At 42.9% G+C, this 22305-nt stretch overlaps 1 protein-coding gene across 1 annotated transcript in view; it reads right to left on the reverse strand.

Annotated features, from left to right (window-relative positions):
• Positions 1 to 335: 335 nt before the first annotated feature.
• The window catches only part of PITPNB (phosphatidylinositol transfer protein, beta), a 56805-nt gene continuing 34835 nt past the window's right edge, over positions 336 to 22305 (reverse strand). The window contains exons 8-12 of the mRNA XM_010828857.1: positions 20208 to 20285; positions 8625 to 8735; positions 6844 to 6966; positions 3545 to 3630; positions 336 to 2369 (exon numbers count right to left, since the gene is read on the reverse strand). Of these exons, the coding sequence (XP_010827159.1) occupies positions 3583 to 3630; positions 6844 to 6966; positions 8625 to 8735; positions 20208 to 20285 (360 nt within the window). The 3' untranslated portion in view covers positions 336 to 2369; positions 3545 to 3582. The remainder of the gene's footprint in view (positions 2370 to 3544; positions 3631 to 6843; positions 6967 to 8624; positions 8736 to 20207; positions 20286 to 22305) is intronic.

Genomic DNA, 22305 nt, shown 5'->3' on the forward strand with positions numbered 1-22305 from the left:
TGAGTACTTTAAAAAAATACTATGGGTTTTCAAAACAAAACTATAGGTTTTCCGTAATTTTCCCCTTAAAAAATAATTTTTTAGAAAACCTCTGAGAATAATATATAATACTTCTTTACTGTCAGCTTTCAGAGACAAAATTTAAGAAATCAAATGTAACAACTTAAAGTGGCATAGGCACACCTCAAGAACAGAGGTTTGCAATAAAAAAAAAAAGTTTCCCCCAAAGTGACAGTGCTGCACATTGCAGAATTCTTGAAAAAACAGCAGAGGTGGTTCACCGCGCTCTGAACCAGACGTGGCATCAGGTGAACAACCACTCAAGCACACAAGTGGCATTTTGTGATCAAATTTATTTTTTGTTTAAATTTCATTTACTTTGTTTTACTGTAATTTACACAAGAGACTTCCAAGTAAACTAGATATTTTACATTCACCACACATTCCCCCAAATCTCCACAGTTGTTAGAAAAACATTAAAATCCATGTGCTGGCCCGTCATTTCCATGTGCGCCCAAGCTCCCAAACGATGCTACAGATGCCAATGAGTTAAGTTCATTAAAAGGAGAAGGGGAGACTCTACTTCACCAGATTAGCAATAATCTTCCTGGCATCAGACGCTTTGCAGACAATGATTATGCTCTTGACAAAACCCATCTTACAGCAGTGCCCAGAGAGTAGACGTCGGTTCTGATCCTGAGTACACAGAGGACACGTGCGATGTGGGGTCTGCAGCCGAGGGGAACTGGGTGCTGCCACGCGGGAGTGACCCTGCACAGCCATGTCCAGGCCACTGCGATCACTTCAGTGGGGACACAGGGCAGGAAACCAGGGAGCAGGGAGGGCGGGGCTGTCAGCGAATCAGATTACGAATATGGTATGACCACGGGGCCTGGCGTGGGGCAGGAGCGGTGGGAGGTTAAAGAAGATGGCTGGGACCTGAAGGCTTCAATAAGATTCTATTCGAGCTCCCAGGACTGACAGGAGAAGAACTAGACTTGGACAGAGAAAGATGATAGAAATCTTACCTAGCTATTATTCTTTTCTTTAAAAAAAATAAAAGGAAAAAAGAGGAAAAAAGGAGACCCGCAGCTTCTAGGCTACGTTTTCCCGATGCGTGTTCAGGGTGCGTTCCAATGATGTCCCAGGAGAGCACACCCCAGCGAGTGCAGCTGCGCTGGCCATGGGCTGGGCCTCTGTCTCCTGTGCAGACAGGCCTCGAGCTGCCTCTGAATCTCTTCCTGTCTCAGATGCAGCATCTCCCCCTCCAAGTATGTATTTCAACTCGAAAAGAGCAAAATGTCATCACTATCTGTGTTCTACCAGGTTAAGTTGTGAGGAATCTAGATCATTTGCATAGTTTCCAAGCTGTAATTTCAGAAAACAGTCATTTTAGAAACAGAACTCCATGGAAGTGCTGTACTTCCAGTTTTTCTTAACGGCCTACAATCCTATTAATTTCTTCATCAATTTCTGTCTTTGCCTAACAGAAGCCTGAAAAATTATACAGTGTTGTTTTTTTTTTTTAATAAATCACAGACCGTCATTTCCATTTTTCCTAGACTTGATGTAGAAAAATACTTGAAATTTAAAATACAAAAATTCAATAAAAAATGGAATTTTTTTTAAAAGGAGCTTTATACCTCAGGGGAAAACAAGTAAAAACTGGCCTGTAACTCTTTACTAATAGATATTGTCCAATTTGGCTGTATGGTAATGAAAATCCAGAAACAAATGATTTTAAATACATTCAGAGTTTCATTCCAGATTCCTTGGAATACCAAAAGATTTTTAATAAACTTTCCTGTGGGATTCTGTTGATTATGGGACTAAAATTAAAATTTATAAGAGACTGATTTAAAAGAACAAAAAAGTAATAAAAGGCTATATATATATGTGTGTGTGTGTGTGTGTGTATATATATATATATATATCTATCTTGGTCCACAACTTGCCATTTACGAAACATACCAGCTAGTATTACATTGCAGTCAATTCATCCATTAATGGTATTACTCTGATAATTATTAAAATCTGTTCCAGGTATATATACTGAAAATATTTTCTTTTGCATTCTTGCTGAAGATAGGTACAGTACTTTGGAGAAATTGTACTAATCCCTTCAGTATGTTTATATGTACATATATACACAAGTGTGTGTACTGGGATCTGTAGCTCTACATGCGTTTTATATACAGCTACAGATTGACACACACAAACATATATACACACGTAGCTGGGACCCGTGCCTCTGGGCACAGACCCACAAGCACACGTCTGGGAAACGTCAACACTGCAAGACATGGTCAGATTCTTCTTCACTCATCACTGGCTGCACTGGTTCCCCTTACTTGACCTTGATTACGTAACTGTAAGAAAAGCAAAAGACAGTCCAATGTGTTAAAATACAAAAAGACAAAAAGACACACAAAAAACGTTAGACCACAGCTTGTCACAATCATTCTCTAGGGAAAAAATCCTCAATGTAGCAAAATTTCTGGCAGACAGTATACCCCAACTACTGCATTTTTTTAACCTCTTGATTCAGGTCTTGCTTGCTAAGAGCATAATATTTTGTTTCATCAGAGGGAAAATAAATTAGAAGCAGAAATAAATGACAGAAACTCAGGAAAACTTAATGAAAGTAACAATAAATTTTTAAAAAATTTTACGTGAACACTGAATTTTAAGAAAAGGGCTTTTGGAGGAGCCCTGGTGGAGTCCATCCTTTCTTACTTGGCGCTGCTTTCCTTCAGGACTGAACACCGCTTGTGCAGCAGCTGAAGAGCAGGCAGTACATGTCGGGGGCAGTAAAGACACAGCAGGTGGGAGCACTGCTCTGTCTCGTCATCTCCTCAGGAAACGCCACAGTTCAGCGCTAACAAGTGGCAACGGCATACTGCCTATTCTGTTTACCCATCCTGGTCTCAACACGTGGGCTAGGTTCTGATGTACTCTTTTCTCCCCTATAAGAAAATCTCTTATCTGGCGTGTAAATGTGTATGAACGAAGTAACACCATACAAATATTTCACACTGGAAATGAAAACCAGTGTATTTACACATATTAAAGCTAAATGTAAAGATACTTGAAGAGTCAACATGAAGGAGGACTTTTTGGTATTCAGAAAAAATTTCAAATTAAATGAATTACTGACCCTCATGGCATGGGATGAAGGATCTTTGATTTTAAATGGTTTCATATGTTTCCTTACTAACCACAAAAGGTCCTAGTGAGAAACAGGTCAGGTAACTGGCTATCGATGGGAAATTGGCTGCATGGTGAGTGAGTGTGCTTGGCAGCTGGATTCTAGCCTGCAACACGAAGAACTAACTTGGGATTACTACATTCAACCTGCTCCACAGATGAAATTCTTATACGATAGTAACTCGTGTTCACTGTCTATGTCTGACATATATTAAATTCTCTTAAATTCTAAAAATTAAACCACATTTAACACACTGTCTCTATTCAGCAAATTAACTACCCATTACCAAAAAGGTTCTGGTTTTTAAACATTCTTTTCACCCAGGTCTTCACTTACACAGTTTGGTATTGTCTCTGACCCTACAGGGGACTCATCTAGACATCAGCAGCCGACGTGCCTCGGACGGAACCCTTCTTACGCATCTAAACGTAAAATAAGATCATGAGCTGCTGAAATCACAGGCTCTACATCGGGTTAGTAGCAAAGGGAGAAAAAGACCTTGAAGAGATTGTGAAGTGACCGCTGCCTGTTTACAAGCAGATATCCACGTCAAAAATGAAGTTCTGAGGCCATTCTAGTTACCTTGATCCAAAGAAAATCTTGCAAAAGGCTTTTTTTTCTTACACAGCACAAAAAAACATGTTAATATCTATTCTCGGAAACAGGAAACAAAAGCCTGCAGACTGATGACGTGAAATTATCAAAGATCACCAGGGTGAGCGAACTGCTCACCAACACAGTGTGAGAAAATGCCCTGATGGTCTGGTTCACTTTTTCACAGTCCTTGGACCAGAGGAAGCCGTGTGGTGTGGCCACCTCTGGCTTCTGAGACCAGTGTCCCTCAGAGGAGTTCTTCACGGTAAGTGTATTTAAGAGCGGGAGGCGAAGGAAGAACAAGAGCACACAGGGACAGTGCACAGAGAAACAGGGGCACAAGGGTGCATCACCAAGGAGCAAAGGGAGCTCAGCCCCTCCCACCACCCTCCCCTCAAGGGCCAGGGAAGAACAAGCCTAAAGCTGCCCTAAGTACTCCTTCAGTTGCTGGGCCTAATCTCAGTGTTTCTCTGTGGGATTACAAGCTCGGGCATTCCTCTCATGCCTGACCTCTCAGAGATGCTTTGCCTTCTCTCCAGGGCCAAAACCCATTTGAAAGAAATCCAATTCTTAAAATATTTGAGAATTAAGAAAAGAACTACAACACATCAAATTCTACCATCAGGTGTCAGGGAAACAAGACCTCAAGGAAAGGGGAAATGCCTCGGTGGTGAAGAGGACGTGGAAATGGTAGGCACTCTGGCCTGCAGGCATGCTGCTGCCCAGACTGAGAAGACGCCAGCAAACCAACCGTCAGGGCTCAGAGCAGCAGCAACATGATGCAGAATAAAGCTGTCCCTGGTGACCTGGAGCGAAATAACCTATGTGGGATTTAACATTAAGATGACCAGCACTTAACCCTGAAATCTGACTTGAAGTATTTTTGAAATACTTCAACGAAGACACTGCCATGGACTCCCAACCCTGAACCAAGGACAGATTCCTACCCACTTTATGAGGGAATCTGTCAGTTTAGGCCACATGGGTACAATCACGATGTTTTCTGATAAGCTGGGTTTCTGTGTGACTACCTGACACCTTCTTTTCAAGTGCAATTCCCAATTCACGATTGACAGGTGTGCCTGGAGACGCAGCTGGGCCTGCAGGTCCGCCACAGGTGGGGGACAGTCACCACCTCCTGGTGGTGCTGTGCTCGGATGTCTGAGACTAAAATGCTGACAGGGAAGTGAGCGCCGCCCCCCACCCCGGGAAAGAGGCGGCCTCAGCCGTCTGCCTGAGGGCTCCGCCCGCTACCCTTTGGCCATCACCACCCTTCCTCATGATAGGAGTGGGGCCTCAGCACAGAAATCAAAAGAAAGCCTCCTTCCTGAGAGTTCAAACCAGCACAAGGAAGTCCGTTTTTGGTTTTTTAACTGGTGCTGGCAAATCCCTTTTTGGAGATGCCAAAGCTGTACCATAAACTTACTAAGGATGAGGGTGTAACCCTGGTCTTTCTTTTCAGTGTTCAGCTGACACCCGCGGCTTGGAGGGGCTAGAGGCAGAGCTGGTGGCTCTCTGGAGCCTGGAGCACCCGGCAGGAGTGGAACCAGGCAAGGCGGGGAAAGGGGCCGAGACCGTGTGGTGGTGAAGGGCGCTGCTTAGAGAAGGGCGTCTGACTCGAGAGAAACAGTGCGACAGATGTGGGACAGAGGCGTCACAGGAAGATAGCAAGCACCCTTAGCTTACTCTCGCCTGTTTAAACATCCCGCCTGGGGCCAGCCTAGAAGTACGGGCAAGGGGCGGTCTTCTGTACTAGCCATCCTATCACCCCGCTCCCAAGGCCCAGAACTCAGAGCCATGCCGTTTAGTGTGAGGAACTGAGGTCGGCGAGGCCTCTACTGGCTGGCCTGCAAACCAAACCCTGATTTATAATGTTGTTACTATGGGGGAAACATGTTCCAAATTTCAAAAACTGAACTTAAAAACTTTTGGAACAAAATCCATTCATAAGCTGGAGGCTGCTTAAAGTTTACTTTACATATAAGATAAGGTTAAAACATTTTATTGCCTTATAAAGAAAATATGTGCTAGTCCTCTCAGAAGGTTTGTATAAAGCTAATTAGAAGCAGATCTGCTGTAATCACCAAAAGTAAGCAATTTTAAACACAGATTCTTTACAATGCTATGTGCCAGACAAATAGATTTCCTTCTGTGCCAAAGAACCTGATTTGCTGCCAGTCTCCTGTGATTAAATGGAGTTCCTGCCTCACACACAGGCGTTCGTCAAATACTCCCCTCCTGCCTGCGGAGCTTCCCAAACTGGGACTGCTGGCAGGACTCTGGATGACTGCATGGAAACCGAGAGCCTTCGCTGGACATCCCTTGCGAGGCCTTACTTTCAACTGAGAAGCGCAGCCTGGAGCAAAAGCAAAACCAGACACAGGCAAGAGTAGGTGGGGAAGAACCATCCGCTCTGGGAGGAAGGGGGTGCTCGCGAGCTGCAGGGCTGGCTCACAGGTATGGGGAGGAGCTGGGATGGGCTGCACTTTCTGAGACGTGGCCTGCAGGCCTCCATCCCAGGGATCACCTGGATTTCTGCCCCAAGCTTGTAAGAAATAAGGAGTCGTTACTGGCTGTGGGAGGGAGGAGGCACGTCTGGAATCAGTGACAATACCACTAGCTTTCTTATCTTGGCTACAGAAGAGGGAACTAGGACTTACTGTACTAGCAGTAATAACCTATTGTGATAATAAAATGACAGAGGCAACTTGGCCTAAGTTAAGCGAATGCCTAAAAGGACTGTGAACCAGGCACCATCACAGAGAACCAGCACGTGCAAGGGAATACAAAACCAGTGGACATTTTACGGGTAACAAATTCTAGATCAACAGAGTTCTAGTCTACTTGCATAAAGATGCTCAATAAAAGAGAAATCAGAATAGAAAGATATTAGTGTCTAAGAAACCAGAGTTTAACAAGGATATAGACAGGAAGAAATGGCTTTCAATAACACTTGCCCTCATTTTAAATCTAAACTTATTAAGCACGGACACAGTTTTAGAAAAGGGAAATCAGAGAATTTCCACAGAATGAAGTCTTACTGTTTCTAGTTCTTTCTGAGTTTCATCTTCCATTCTCCTAATGTCTTCCATTGTCAGATCAATCCACTTGTCAATCCAACAAAAAAGCTGGCGATGAAAGTTTGTAAATATCCTTTTTTCTTGCTTTTAAAACAAAAGAAAGTATTGTAAGATGGCAAAACTCTAACATTAAAAACATTTCTTGCTTTATATGCCCCAGTTAACCCATGAAATGACATATTCTTGGCTTGAAAAGACCACTGTTTCAATTAGTGAAAATCTTAATTCCAACCTATTAACATTTTGTAAAGCAAAATAAAAAGAAACATCTCCCTGAGAAATGTGAAAGGATTCTCCTTGCAAAGGCAGAATGATTTGTCAGAAACTGTAAAAAACGTGGTTGACGCGTTCAGATCCAACACGAGCTCCAGCCAGACCCAGCTTATTTTTACATTTTTCTAATGTCAATGACCTAAGGTCAATCTGACTTCTGCTACAGAACCATACATTGTCATTTTCCCCTGCAATTCAAAGAAATACTGTGAGGCGGAATATAGCAGGTACTGGAAGAATTGGATTCTTCAGAATAAGATGTTTTATTAAATTAGGAATTACTACATACTCTCCATTTATTTTCCTGCTCTAGTATTACTATTAATAGGTATATATATGTATGTGTATGTGTGTGTGTGTGTGCATACATAAAATTAGTGACTTTAACGTATGTAATTCGTGGCTTTAACTGCTGGATTATTTAAGTTTTACTACACTTTCCAGAGAAGAGAGAAAAGTGCAATGAACAGTGAGTACTTTAATATTTCTGGACAATCTTCAACTTAAATTTTTTTTTCCGTGAACAGAAGGGACCTCATCAATTATATGTGTAACTTCTTTATCAGAACTGGCTTGTTAACCTATTATTCTGATCCAAGAGGAAGAAAGAGAGCCAGTGTTCATAGTGCCTGCTATGGCCAACTGCAAGTAGGCTTAGGAATAATTTAAGACCCTTTAAAAAAAAAAAAAAAAAGTTAGATCAGTTACAGTTTAAAAGTAGAAGTGACGGTGAAACTCAGATACAACTAGTTGTGGGAAGTTCCAAGATAACACAGGGGCTTCTAAATAATGACAATGGAGACAATTCACAGACATCTATGAATTATTCACCGTACAGGAAAATTAAATACCAAAGAAACTTTCATATTCCCTACAAGATTACAATCACGAGTATCTATGCAACTGCAATTCTCCCCTTTTTCTAGATCAAAACACTTGTGTTACTATCTCTTGAATGAAGACATAAAAAAGAGGTAATGAGAACCAGGATCCTCAGATCATGTCACTGCAGGTTCGGCGTAACCATTCCCAGCGAGGACCTCCGAGGAGGACGTCCCACCAGAAAGTGCGAAGTTCACAGAGAGCACCGTCCGGAGAGACCTGTGGGCCCACCAGGAACAGAGGAGCCTCAACAGCAAGGCCTGGCCTCTCCCCTCCAGCCAGGGCCGGGATCCAGGTTCCCTTGGGGACATGCCAAGGGCTCCGCACAGAAGAGCCGGGTAAGCCATCAGGAAAGCACTTGGCACAAAAAGAATGCTTTGCTCTTCCCCAGAGTAAGCCCCTTAGAGCCTCCGCTGGTGTCTGATTTTGCTCTTTGTAGGGAGAAAAAGGAGGGCAGAGAGGCATTATACTGGGACAAGAATTTCACCCAAATGAGAAGGAAAAGGTGGCAAGAGAGACAACACCCCACTCACGGCTACCTGCAGTCTTAACCCACACTTAGTCACAGCGTTTGGGACAGGCTTTACCTTCTGGATGAAGTTTTCTACTTTGCTCTGCAGGCCCCACCACTTGAATTTGATGGTCACCAGCTTATAGGCACACATCTGAGGACAGTCAGGGTTGTTTGCCAGCTCCTTCTGGATGAGGAAAAGCAAAAATGGGAAATCGCGACTTGAACGTTTAAGTCTTGATTAAAGCTGACTGCTGTGTAACAACATCACAGACGTCTACGAAGAAAATCACACTGTATGGTTTAATGCGGGTACCTGAGAATCTGAAATCATTTTAGCAAAAGCAGCAGCATTCCCGTGCTGCCGACCCTCCTTCCACAGAGCAGGCTACTTCCTGGTTCTACAATTTAACAGGCACAGCGCTCTGCCTCAAATCACACTATTCGGAATTCACATTAAGTACCAAATTCTATTCACATCATGTCAATAGCACGCCTTTACTACGTGGAGGTCTTCCTAACGCCATTATTGCACTCCCACCGTGGATGTGCTGGGGCCTCAATAAGAACACCATGTTTGTCTTCTAGCGCTGGCAAGCGCAGGGGCACTGCTGTTAATTGAGGTATTTTCCAACCAAATGAGGGGACATGAAAAGGTATGTAGTAGCAAAAATCATCTATCATCACCAAGTATTTGGAAGCAAATTCCACGTGTCAGGACTTTAATTTCCACGAGTAATTATATCTCATAGTTTAAATGTAGTTGAGAGTTAGGATACAAAAGGGAAAATAATGGGGGGAAAAAAAAGCAAGGGAGAAAGGGTGGGGAACTATCTGGATTGGAAAAACAAAATGTTTATAATTTACTTTCATAAGAAAACAAAAAAGCAATTAGAATTTGGATTCTCAAAACACGTTACCCTAGGTCCAAGAGTATGAAAACTTACTCTGGATTTTTAGGTTCAGAAATAAGAAAAGAAAAAAAATTGGAGTGGAGGGAAGGAGTGAGAGGAGGCAGAAAAGGAGGGAAAAAACAAACACGACAAAGTGTTAACAACTGTCAAATCTAGGTGGAGGTGTTTACAGTTCTCTGCTTCTGGTTTCTTGACTGCTTTTGAAATTTTTCATTATAAAAATTGGTGGGGGGTGGGCATTGCAACCCACAGCACTGCTGATGATCTCTGTGGTGGAACTCAGCACAGGCGGCTGTCCTGGCACAACACACGAGCAGGTTTACTTGGGGGAGAGGGGTGAGCTGGGGGAGAGTGTGAACCAGGAGCTCAGCGCACACTTCAGTGTCCTCACCATGGACCCACTGTGCATCATGGGGTTCTCCCACGGCGGTGAGTGCAGGAGACGGAATGCCTGCCTGCTGGAGCAGAGAGCCTGGGAGGGGCCCACAGCAGTGAGCGAAGGCAGCCTCAGACCCGCGCCTGGACCTCCCAGTCCAGCCCGGAAGGTGGGTCAGGCTCAAAGATTCCCAGGTGGCAGAGGTGGGGACCCCCGGCAGTGGGGAGGGCAAGGGCTGTCCTGCCATCTCCCGGCTCAGTCCTGGTGTACTTCCAAGAGCACAGCCATATCTCAGGACTGTCATCAGGACTAAATAAGGCAGGGTATGTATGCTCCGTGCTTAGCTGGTGGGACTCAGCTGAGCATGCATTAGTTCTCTCTCCTTTATTCTTACATACAGTTCAAAGAGTAACTTGAATATGCAAAACAGCTTTTCAAGAAAGTTTCTCAAAAGAGTAGCAAGTTAGAGGGGCCCTTTCTACAGAAACTAAATTACGGGGTGAAAAGGCACATGCCTTTTACAAGGGTCCTCCCCTTCTCGCTCACTGCTCTCAGGGTCACCCAGCACTCGAGACACCGGCACCGGTGCAGCCACCCCAGGCGCCCCTGCCGCCTGCTGCGCCTCCCTCACACGCTCTCCACTGGCAGCAACTTCGCTGTGTGTGAGCAAGTGTTTCCAGCCAGCCACAGGTACATGCATTTTTTAAATGATGAATTTCTGGGTCTTATTCTAAAGCCTCAAGATTATTCTTCATTTATGTAATCATAGCAACCAGGCCACATTTCACTTCCCCCCACCTCCCCCTTCAAACCCTCAATAATGTTCCAGTTTCAAGTGAATTCTATGATACATGAAAAAAAATTCCACTTTGGTATTATTAATAGGACTCAAAAGTTCTGTAGAGACCTGCATGATTGATCATCTTTTCTCAGAAAACGTCTTCTGTAATAACATTTCACCTTCTGAATAATGACCTGGTACATGGATTAAATCAATGAGGCAGCACCACAAGCATTTAAATACAAACATTACATACAGCAAACTGTCCTTTCGTAGGTGAGTTCTATGTCAGCAGAGAAACTTGACTAGCTTATAGCTCTATTTTTCCAATTTCCTTCCCATAAAACAGAGAACAATGTTAAAATTCAGCATGGATGGGTACATGTGTGTGTGCACGCACGTGTGCACACACACACACACACACCCTTAATTTGTGAACAAGTTTAATTCACCAAGTATTAACGGCATCATGTACAACCCAATCTGTGCTAGGTGTTATCAGAGGACACAGGTGGCTGGTAGACAGGAAAGTAACCGTGTATAAAAGCAACGATGAAACCAGTACCCTTGGCGCCGACAGTCTCTGCCAGAAGGGCACCTACTGTGGGTGCTGCGCCCTGGACTCCCATCTCTGACCTGCAGGCCCTGCACTTAACTGAACTGGGCTCTGGGGTCTACAAGTCAGTCCACAGCCTTCCCCAGCGGGCAGGGAGCTTCTCAGGGCCCAGCCTCGTTGAAATGTCAATGACAAGGCTGGTCGTTTACAGATCATTTTTTCAATAAGCGATGAGCCAGTGTGGAGGTGTGCTCTTATCCAATGAGGGTCAGTGACAACGCTCACATAAAATACATCTGGGTGTACGCAGAATAAGGCATTTAACACAGTGAGGCACGCCTAACAGCAGTGCCAGACTAGGAGTAAGGGGCTTGGGCTGCAAAGTAACCTATGTAATGTAGTCGGGGTTCTTCCCCGCCCCACCAGCCAGTAGAAGTGAACCCTGGGCTCCATTTGACCTATTTATCCCCCACTGACGTGCCACTGAAAGCAGGGGTGTGAGCTGGGTGTGAGGGGTGGAGCTGGCCCAGGGCTACAGGAGCTAGGCTCATGTCCCTCATGTCCAATGGCTCATCTTAAAACTTGCTATAGTTTTGCATTTTATTCTATAATATGCCCAGGCTTAACGAATATCCTCCTGCCCACCAACTCTGGCTGAAACGTCCTCTTGGTGGAGAACCTCTGATACACCACGGATTAGCCCTAAGACACCTTCCAGGAATGGAACATTCCAAGGTCCCTATTAATTACGGATTACTGAGAGCTTCATTCTCAAACTCCAAGTCGCTAGACAGCCTGTGCTAAGTGAGAACCCTGGGTGTTTCTAGAACACCAGCTCTTCAGAAGCCACCCACCCCTCCCCCCATTTTATAAAAACAGCAGGATAAAGCATGGTTCTAATTAAAGAGTAAGTTAAATTTAATACACACATGCCTACACCAAGCCGGGCCTCCAAGAACAGAGCACACACACGTGATTCCAACAATCACCCGAGTTTGCTTCTCACATCTTCCTAGTGACTTTGGCAGGCTGCTCAAACCAATTAAAACGACTACTGGTAATTGACAAAATCTACTGGTCTACAGAATGTAGTTTAGAAACTGTGAGTGATAGGACAGAAAGGAACCAGCTCTCTGAGCTCTCGTCCACAGACGTAAAAGGTATAGTCAATCTGCTTTTGGTTTTCTATCCAATTATTAAAAAAAAAAGTTCAGGGAAGAATATGGAAATCAATTAAAAAATAAACAGGTGAACAAACAGCCTGCTGCCCTTATTTCTTGGCCTAATTCTCCATAATATCAACACGCAAGGGGGAGGCACAGAGGTGACATACAGAAACATAATCTTAAAGAGCCTTGGAGAAAGATGAGAACACATAAGTTATATATTTTCAGTTACTAATACTGTATTACTATTATTATATTACATTATTAACATCTGTCGTATTTGAGATCTCACCCAATCTAAAGATGACTTATGCAATTCACCTCTTCATCTGTGCTATGGTGTTAAAACTAGTGACAAAATAAAGAAAATAACTTAAGAAAAGTCTCCATTACTTAATGATGACAGAAAATAATGAACTTGACTATAAGTGGTTAAAAAAAAGCATAATCTTGGCATAATCTTTCTGGGGGGGGGGCAATGGTCTGACACTAAGTAATTAAAAAGTCTTAAAGCTGCTTATATCTTATATAGATGCCATATACACTTCAACCTGATAATTCTACTTTCAGAAATGTATCCCAATTCATCAGGTAAGAAAATAACAACCCTGCAGATCAGTTTACAACAGCACAACCTTGGACTTAGTAAATGCCATACCCACTGAAAGAGCTGGTGAAATACCTCCTAGGTCTTCCAAACAATGGGCTATTACATGAAGGAATAAAAAGCACAGTATGAGTATAAATAGGTATCTGTGTATAGCATAAACATCTATAACAAAATAAACTGTGAATTAGGGAATATAACAAATAGCAATAATTAAATGGTGAGGCTACAACTGCCTTTTTTCAAAACTTCATAAACATGTATCATTTTATAATCAAGAAAAAACTAATATACTTAAAAAAATAAGACTTATTAATAAAAGTTTTTGCTGTCAGCTGAGTATTTTAGGACAACAATTTACTTTGCCTTACATTATTAGTATCTGGGATCTATTTTAAATCTTCATTCACCTTTGATTACAACAATAAATGTTTTTCTGCCTATTTTTGATGGTTCATAAATCAAAGCTAAAAGTTGAATTAAGATCTTTAATATATAACTTTAGTCCAGTCCATATTTAATTTTTCCTCATCTTAAACTTCTAAAGCAAAAATGAGGTATAAATGTAGAGTAAAATATTATCAACTCTTCAGAGTTACCAGAAGTATTCTTATGAAAAAATGTGTAACCTTTAAAAAATGTGAAAAATCTAAATGGGACAAAATATTGTGACCCCATATTCTGAGCAGTGTTCCAGAATCTAGATACCCCAAAGGAGTTTTGGCTGGTCTGCCCAGCCTTCAGGAGACTCACGCGATGCTGGCCCAGGGCAGAGTCTGCTCTCTGGCCTTCAACAATACAAATGTTTTCTGATTCTTTCCTCTTCCACCAGTTGGAAAAAAAAAAAATCCCCTAACAAATAAAGCCATAATCTAAACGTGGATCATTCACAGCTAATTCCAATCCAGCCCAACCCTAACACTTCCTAACCTAATATAGGAGAAAATAAAATTAACTTGTATTTAATGAAAATACAAGTTTTATACAGATTATGGCATGAAAACTGAAAAGAGCAACTGAAAATAAAAGGTAAAGGATGGTGGGTTACCCAAATGTAAGAATCAGAAGTTCTATAAAAAACAGTCACGGGCTAACAGAAGAACCCCAATCACTCGTCTCCATGATTGAATTTCAGCTGCAGTACCAGCTAGTTGTGAAATGTTTCCAAAATTGTATTTAAATAGTTTGTGTATTCACTGAATTCCTTACATTTCACGTTTCTAACTATAAACAGAACCTCTAAACTCAAATCATGTTTTTAATTTAACGACACATATTAGGTTACCCTGAGGCATGCGGACAAGGCCTAAGGGAGAGTAGCGTATACTGAAGCCACACAACGGAATCAAACAAAGCGCAGCGTGTTTAACCGGAATGGCGAGCAATCAGCCCATGCGCTCACGAGAACTGGTTTCTTGGATCTGTGACAACATACACAAATGTAAAAGGGGGGTGGCGGAAACCCCAAAGGCATTCTTCAAAATCATTTTCTAAAAATGTGCTCCGCAGTTTCATCCTACATGTCAACTGCACATATACTCTTTCCTATTTAAAATGTGTTGGGATAAAGACAGAACAGATATACGCTGCATTTAACCAGTTAACATTTTGCAAGGACACAGCGGTTTCTATAAGGCTCACACCCCCTTCATATTTTAATTTTTCAATTTTAGACAATTTGAATGCTCAATTTCAGCCTGCTGATTTCGTAAGGTTAAGTTTCCAGCCCAGATTTCACTAAAGAAAAGTTAAAAATAAACGTACTGCTGGGGCTGTTGCCAGTGCACCCATCAGTAAACATCAACACCAGGTTACACTACGTGTGTCAAGTATGTGTGCCGAAATCTCAAGCAGAGCCCGCTTCTACCATCCCCAGCCACTCCCTGAATCTGTTCCGACTGTGGCAGCCATGTGGACAGGCCAACACTGGATGTTACATTCTCTGTAAGTACATGGCATGTCTAACACTGATGTTTACTTAAGATGGCTAACCTGAATTCAGTGGATACTTCCTGAGTATCTACGCTGAGCAGACAGACTCCTGTACTTAGCACTGTACATATCAAGCACGCTGGACATGGGGCCTACAGGCTGAGAGTCTGGAGGGTGGGGATGAAGTGGGTGGGGGAAGGGAGGGAGTGTGAACCTGTGAACTGTGTCCCTGACGTGGGACACACCAAGGGCCATGAGCAGGGCGTCGATGATGACACTCAGAAAGTTTCAGAGTCAGGAGGTTCCTATATGGGCAAAGGCTGTCAAATGGAAGAAGTAAACATGGGATAAAGTTCAAAAGATTAAACTAACCGTAGGTTAAACTCATATAGTAAGTTTCACAATAATAAAGACAGCAAAGCTTACTGCCTGGGAGAATGATTGGTCACATTTTCCATGTCTCCACACTTAATATTTTTGTAGCTCACAACCATTTTACTAATCAGAACTCTGACATGTGCTTCATGCTTGTGTCCAATTACTCCAGGAGTGACACCAAGTACAATTGAAATCACAAGTTCACCCTTCAAGTGAAACGCACGAAGAAAAGTTTCTGTCCCTGACAGTGTCAGGAAGACACAAGAGGCCCATCTTGTCAACGCACTCTTCGCATCCGAGTGGGACACCCCATCCGTCCACACCCAGTTCTTCAGCTCTGTCCAAGAACAGAGGCATTCAAGGGCCCAATATACGGCTGGAACTAATCATGTACTGCTCCTGCGGAGCTCAGCTTCTGGAAGAAACAGAATGGCTCTTCTGGTATCCTCTTAGGAGTTGCATAATTAATACACACTAAGGGTGAAACTATGCCAAAGCCGTTGACTGTGTGGATCACAATAAACTGTGGAAAATTCTGAAAGAGATGGGAATACCAGACCACCTGACCTGCCTCTTGAGAAACCTATATGCAGGTCAGGAAGCAACAGTTAGAACTGGACATGGAACAACAGACTGGTTCCAAATACGAAAAGGAGTACGTCAAGGCTGTATATTGTCACCCTGCTTATTTAACATATATGCAGAGTACATCATGAGAAACACTGGGTTGGAAGAAGCACAAGCTGGAATCAAGATTGCCGGGAGAAATATCGATAACCTCAGATATGCAGATGACACCACCCTTATGGCAGAAAGTGAAGAGGAACCCAAAAGCCTCTTGATGAAAGTGAAAGTGGAGAGTGAAAAAGTTGGCTTAAAGCTCAACATTCAGAAAACGAAGATCATGGCATCTGGTCCCATCACTTCATGGGAAATAGATGGGGAAACAGTGGAAACATGCCTAATCATTAACTATCATATAAGAAAATTAGACCATGCTATAATCTTCAAAGGTGTTGTTTCAGTTGGTTAACATGACAACTCCTCACCCATCAGAGAAAGCAAACTGGAAAATTAAAGGCATCCACATGTAAATGCATAAGTCACTGGTATTGGTAATCACAACCAATCACAACACAAAATGAACCACAATATGGATGTGTATAATCTACACATACATATATGTATAATACTACACAGAAGAAACAGACTTATATCCATGAGAAATGCATGGCTTTACCTTGAAGCAAAAATGTTTATCAGGTTATAAAATACTCTATTATTATGCAGACTCAATCAAGTGTTGAGACCTAAATAGCAAAATATAATTCATGTGCTCAGATTTTAAAAATTCTTTTTTTAGAAGGAAAATGAATATATATACAACTAAAGTCTGAACCTCTAGGTTTGTAATTTTTAAAAAAATTAAAAACCTATGTATCATACCATAAACTAAAGAAGTCTGTATTCTTAACAAATACAGAATACATGAAAATCTATTATTCCCTGGTAACCCCATGACCCCCTGCTAGCAAAGGCTCTAAAACTGTGCAGCCTCTGCTTTACGATGGACCCTGGGTCAAGCACCCATTAAACACTCATAACCACGAGGGGTAAGGACAGGTGAACCAGGATGTGATGGACAATCAATCCCCAAACACCGAAACCATGGGAACCCCTGGACACTAGACAAAGAAAAGGAATAATTATGTCCCAAACAAGGTAGCATATTCACTGATCTCACTAAGTCCAGAAGATGATAGAGGCTTTTTATTTTCAAAGACAAAAGCATGACAACAATGAAAAAGCTACCATTTATTGTCCACTCCCTCTCTGCTGGGAATATAACACTCATTAGTTCTCACACAAACCATCAGTTCAGTTCAGTTCAGTTCAGTCGCTCAGTCGTGTCCGACTCTTTGCAACCCCATGAATCACAGCACGCCAGGCCTCCCTGTCCATCACCAACTCCCGGAGTTCACTCAGACTCACGTCCATCGAGTCAGTGATGCCATCCAGCCATCTCATCCTCTGTCGTCATTCCCGACTTAGAGATGTGGAAACACGCTTCAGAGTTAAGTTATTTAACTCACAACTTGTAAGATTCCTGATGGGTTTTTAATGGGTCTCTCCTAGCGCCACTGTCTCCTAACAGCTTTCCAGACCACTGGAAATATGACTGGTATTAAAAGAAGTATCAAATTCTGGCAAATATCATGAATAAGAGAGCCACACCCCTGCCATGATACAGGAGGGCAAAAAGGTACGTATTGGTGAGCCAGTGTCTCTGGATTAGGGGTAAAAATCTGCTATGTCTCCATGCCTTATACATCTCTGTGATGAGTACTGAATCGAGTATGACAGAAACAGCAGACGTTTCTCCTGTGACTATTATCTGCATTTCTCTGGCCAAGTTTCTCATCTATAAAACGAAGCAATTGTATTTACCCCATAGGAAAACTGTGAAGATTAAATACAACCTCATATAGTGCCTGGCACCAAGAAAAAGATTCTTTTCCCTCATCCAGTCTGGTGCAGACAAGCAGTAAATACTGTAATAATTCAGAAGGAAAATACCACTGTGGGATAAGTAAAGGGAAGTTTCAAAGAGATCATGGGGTGTGCACGGGGCGGTGGATGCACTCTGGAATGTGTTCTGGTAAGGCGAGTCTGCGGAGGGGCACGGAGCGCCTCTGGAGCACAGCAGGACCACCAGGCAAGGCAGCACTCGGTCCGGAGCACTGTGACATACAGCCCTGGGGGAGCAGGTCCACAACGGGGTTTCTCCTTCCCCTCTGCCCCGAGCACCATGCACTTCTTCCCTATTCCCGTATTTCAGAAGGACAGAAACCTTCAGCTATCATCCTTCCATGGGGCTCCCTTTGGTGCCATGCAAGTAGGGTCTGCTGAACAGAGGCAGAGGATGTCGATAAGGGCAAGTCAGTCCCTAGGTTCCTATGATTCCAGCTGTATCACTGACTAGTCAATCCTTCTTACTTTTCATTATCCATCTCAGCAGTAAGCGATGGGTTCCTTAGTTATTCTTGACTACCTAAGTTATTTCTGAGATCATGATAACTAACTGAAATCCAGTTAAACAGTAACCCAACTTATGGAGTAGCTGCACCTGCCATCATCTGGCTCAAGTTTAACAACTGACAGGCAAACGGATAGAATGGTATCATGATCAGCCACACGCTTCCTGAGAAATCACCTACTGTTCAATCCCCCCGCCACACACACACACACAGGGGGTAAAAATTCCCTACACTGCAACCTGAAAAAATGCAAAATTCACATTTCTAAAACTTAAACCTCTTCTAGAAGTTTAAGTAACCATTAACGGATAATAAAAAGACAAAGCAATGTTAGTTACAGAGGTACAAACCATAAATAAAAAAGCAGTAAATGTCATATCCCTAGTTCCCAAAGGTTGGAAATCAGGTAGAAATCAGAATGTCAAGCTACATTTGCTGTCTTTTGTAAAACTGGCTAGGAGTTCCTACAAGAAAGACAGGCACCCAACATAAACAGCCCACCACATTATATAGCACCACCTTTTCAAGTTTATGCTTGAAAAACTGACAATGTGAAGAAAATGCAAGATTTAATTCACCTCCATGTCTCAAGCTCACGGCCCCGTCTACTCCCTGAAAAGAGGAGCTGGTATTACTGGGACCAGACAGCCTGTGAGGACCCCCGGCAGCCTCGCAAGCAGCCTCCTGTCCATTCCAGCACAGTTCTCTCTCTCTCTCTCTCTCTCTCTCAAAGCCTGTGTTAAATCTGTTAAATCTCAGAGAAAAGGCTTCTCCTCTGACTCAGGGTGAGTTCTAAAGTTCATGGCGAGAAATCTTGAAGGGGGTGTTTTTTTGTTTTTTGTTTTTAAATCCATTAGAGTAAATTTAGAACACATATACTGAACTTGTCCCTTAATTTCTAAGAGACATATATCACTTTCTGGGTATTGAGTCTCTAGTCATGGCCATTAAACTGGTAGAATCTTGAACCAAACTCTACTCAGAGAACAAATGTGAAAATAAGATAATTATGAATCATTTCTTAGAGAAGAAAGTCAGACTCATTCTTCATTTTAATTGATGTGCAAGACAGTCCCAAACAGTCCAACACCCGTGGAGAGCCACTCACTGGGTTCTTGTGGTGCTGTTACAGTAATCCCCTATCTACAGGCAACAGCTAGCACCTAGACACCATTTGTTAATGACCCGTGACTGGCTTCAGCATAAACAGATTGGTTACCAAGTAAAATCCCATTGGTAGAGAATCTGCTTTGGGCATGTTTAGGTTTTTATGCTCCTCTTCTCTTGTCAAATTAGCTGTAATAACTGGCCATCAACACATTAAGCCTTCTCTAAGGGGTTGTCATTTGGTTTAGCGGATGTCTTTAAAATCCATTATATTTCTATAGCGATTTAAATTACTACCTGGACATTGCTTTCCTTCCAGAAATAAAAATAAGGATGTGCTCTTTCTTAGACAACAATCACTTGCCATCAAGACTGCTCTCTGGTGCCCTGCTTTCCAAAAGATAACTATTAAAAGGCCAGGAACCTAAGCCTGGGGAGGGTGAACTTGTTCAGTTTTTACTAAGACTAAATTTAAAACTATCAACCTTCATTTAACATAGACTTCTGTACTGCTTCAAGTCTCAAAAGAGAACATTACAATCCCCAAAGACTAAATCACTTGTCTCTTGTAAGAGTTATCAGAATAGCATTATGCTCAAAGTGACAGCCTGGCTCTGTTCTGTTTGTTAATGCAGCACAGACTTGCTGGCCAACTGCAACTGGCTGTGAGTCCTTATCGCAAATAAAACTGTTTTTGTGCCATTTCTATTTTTCACTTAAACGTCGCCAGCTCCTCCAGACTCAGGACCTGTCAAGTGTCCTGCTGCCAAGACTCTGCCTGTCAGAAAGGTCAGCATCCAGTACCTTCCAGTTGGGTCCCAGAGGGCCTCTCTTGGTCTTGACGGACTGGAATAACGCTGGGTCTTCATCAGCTTTGTAGTCCTGCAAAGCAAAACAAAGTCAGAGGCGGAGAAGAAAACCAGAGAAAAATTTCTACCCTTGGCCAGAATAGCCCTTTGCAGCTACTAAGCACAGGACAGAAACTGCCTGGGCTCACTGTGCTTTGCATAAATGCAGGGAAACGCTTCTATGCGACATGAAGTTGTCCGTTGGGTTCTCTTTGCTCTAAGCTTTTACCTTAAGGCAAAACAACTACATAATAAAAAGCAATACAAGTGCTGATCAACAAGTACACCACAACTGGTTGCTGGACTGCTGTTACTATCTCTAAGAACAAATTTTTAACACTTCTCAACAGTTTCAGCATTTTGATATACTTATCATCATACTCAAGAAATTAAGCAGATCCACACCAGTTCTGAAATGCCCACGAGACTCTAACACCTGCTGGAGAGCAACTACCATGACTGGAAACAGATCAGAACTGTGGGTTCTGTGCACCCCAAGCGCTGCCACGTCTGGGTCTGAGGTAGAGCCCGTCCGTGGAGAGTCACCGGTACAAGCGCCTTGAGGACCACCACACTCAGGTCAGTCCCGCATGGCCAAGTGAGGTGAGGGAGGGCTTTACGACTCCGTATGGGACTCAGTTACAAGCATGTCACAGGGCACGGCCCTAAAATCTAGGTTTTATGCAAGGTTCCCGTGTGTGTAAATTCTATTTCCCTTAATACAGTCTTTCTGGTAGAATGGAAAATACAAGAGAAGTAAAGCCCTTTAATCCTATGTGCTTTACGGAAGTCCTTTTGCCATTTCGCACGTGCACACACATAATCCACATACAGAAATTAAAGATTATTTTTGAAGAGCTAACGTCCAGATTTAAAAACAAAGTGAGTTATAATACTAACAGTGAACAGAGGTCGGGTGAAAATATTACAAAAGGACAACCCCTTTCTTCTTGGGCAGGGGTCCTTCTAAAGCAGGGGTCCTTCACAGGATTTGTGGAGGACCACGTACTTTGAGACAAATGCCCAGACAAGTCAATATGAAAAAATATCAGTTTTAGAGATAAAGTCAGTGCAAGCACTGAACGCACGCCAAAGCACAATACAAACTTTCAAAATCAAAGAAAACAGGCTGAGAAGCAGCAAATCAAGACTCGACAGTTATTCAGTAAATGCATATGGCATGTTAGTAGTTTCCAAAGAGAAAGTTACAAATATATCATATGAGGAAGGAGAAAAGCGAGGTTCAGGTACATAACAAAACTTCTTTAAGGGGTGGTAACTGGGCAAATATGTGACCTTGAACTCAAAGCCTGTCTAAACGATTACAGAGGCGAACCTGACTGGCGGCGTTGGGCCTTGCTGCTGAAACACGCAACACGGCACAGACACAGGAGGAGGTCAGCCAGCACCTCCAGGACAACAAGCTGGGATGAGCCGACTGCAAGGAGTCGGACAACTGCAGCTACCCAGTGTGTCTGGGCATATCAGCAGAGTTCAACTACTGTCAGCTAACAGGAATTCTTAAATCCCAGTTTAGAACCGCACCCTAAAATTAACAACTTCACTGCGGACTGAGGGGGGAAAAAAAAGAATCAACTGCACAGGTGGTCCTGAGACCAGGATTCACAGTGAGACACCAGCTCTCCTGCTAACAAACAACCGAGCAACGTTTTCTTTTAGGCCAGAGCCTTGGAAACCCAGAGATGAATTCCATTTCCTCTAAAACTGAAAGCATTTAACATCCTATCAAATAATCACTTTTGACATCACCTCCTTCGATTCAAGGTCTATTTACTGAACAGCCATCATGGAGAAGGGTGCACTGCATCAGCACCAAGCAGCGCGCAAGATGCTAAGAGGTGGTCTGGGGGTCCGAGAACAGAAGAGCCGGCACCTGGGTCTGGCTCCTAGGAGGTCAGTGTGGCCGGGATCAAAGCAAGAGAGACAAAGAAAAGGTACCCGGAACCCCAGGGATCACATGTCCACTGCCAGCAGGGCATGGAGAGAGGAAATTACAGTCAGAATGGAAAGCAATCAACACCAGCTGAGGAAAA

Source organism: Bison bison, unplaced genomic scaffold (assembly GCF_000754665.1).
Source record: "Bison bison bison isolate TAMUID 2011002044 unplaced genomic scaffold, Bison_UMD1.0 scf7180017864495, whole genome shotgun sequence".
In the NCBI taxonomy this organism is placed as follows: Eukaryota; Metazoa; Chordata; class Mammalia; order Artiodactyla; family Bovidae; genus Bison; species Bison bison.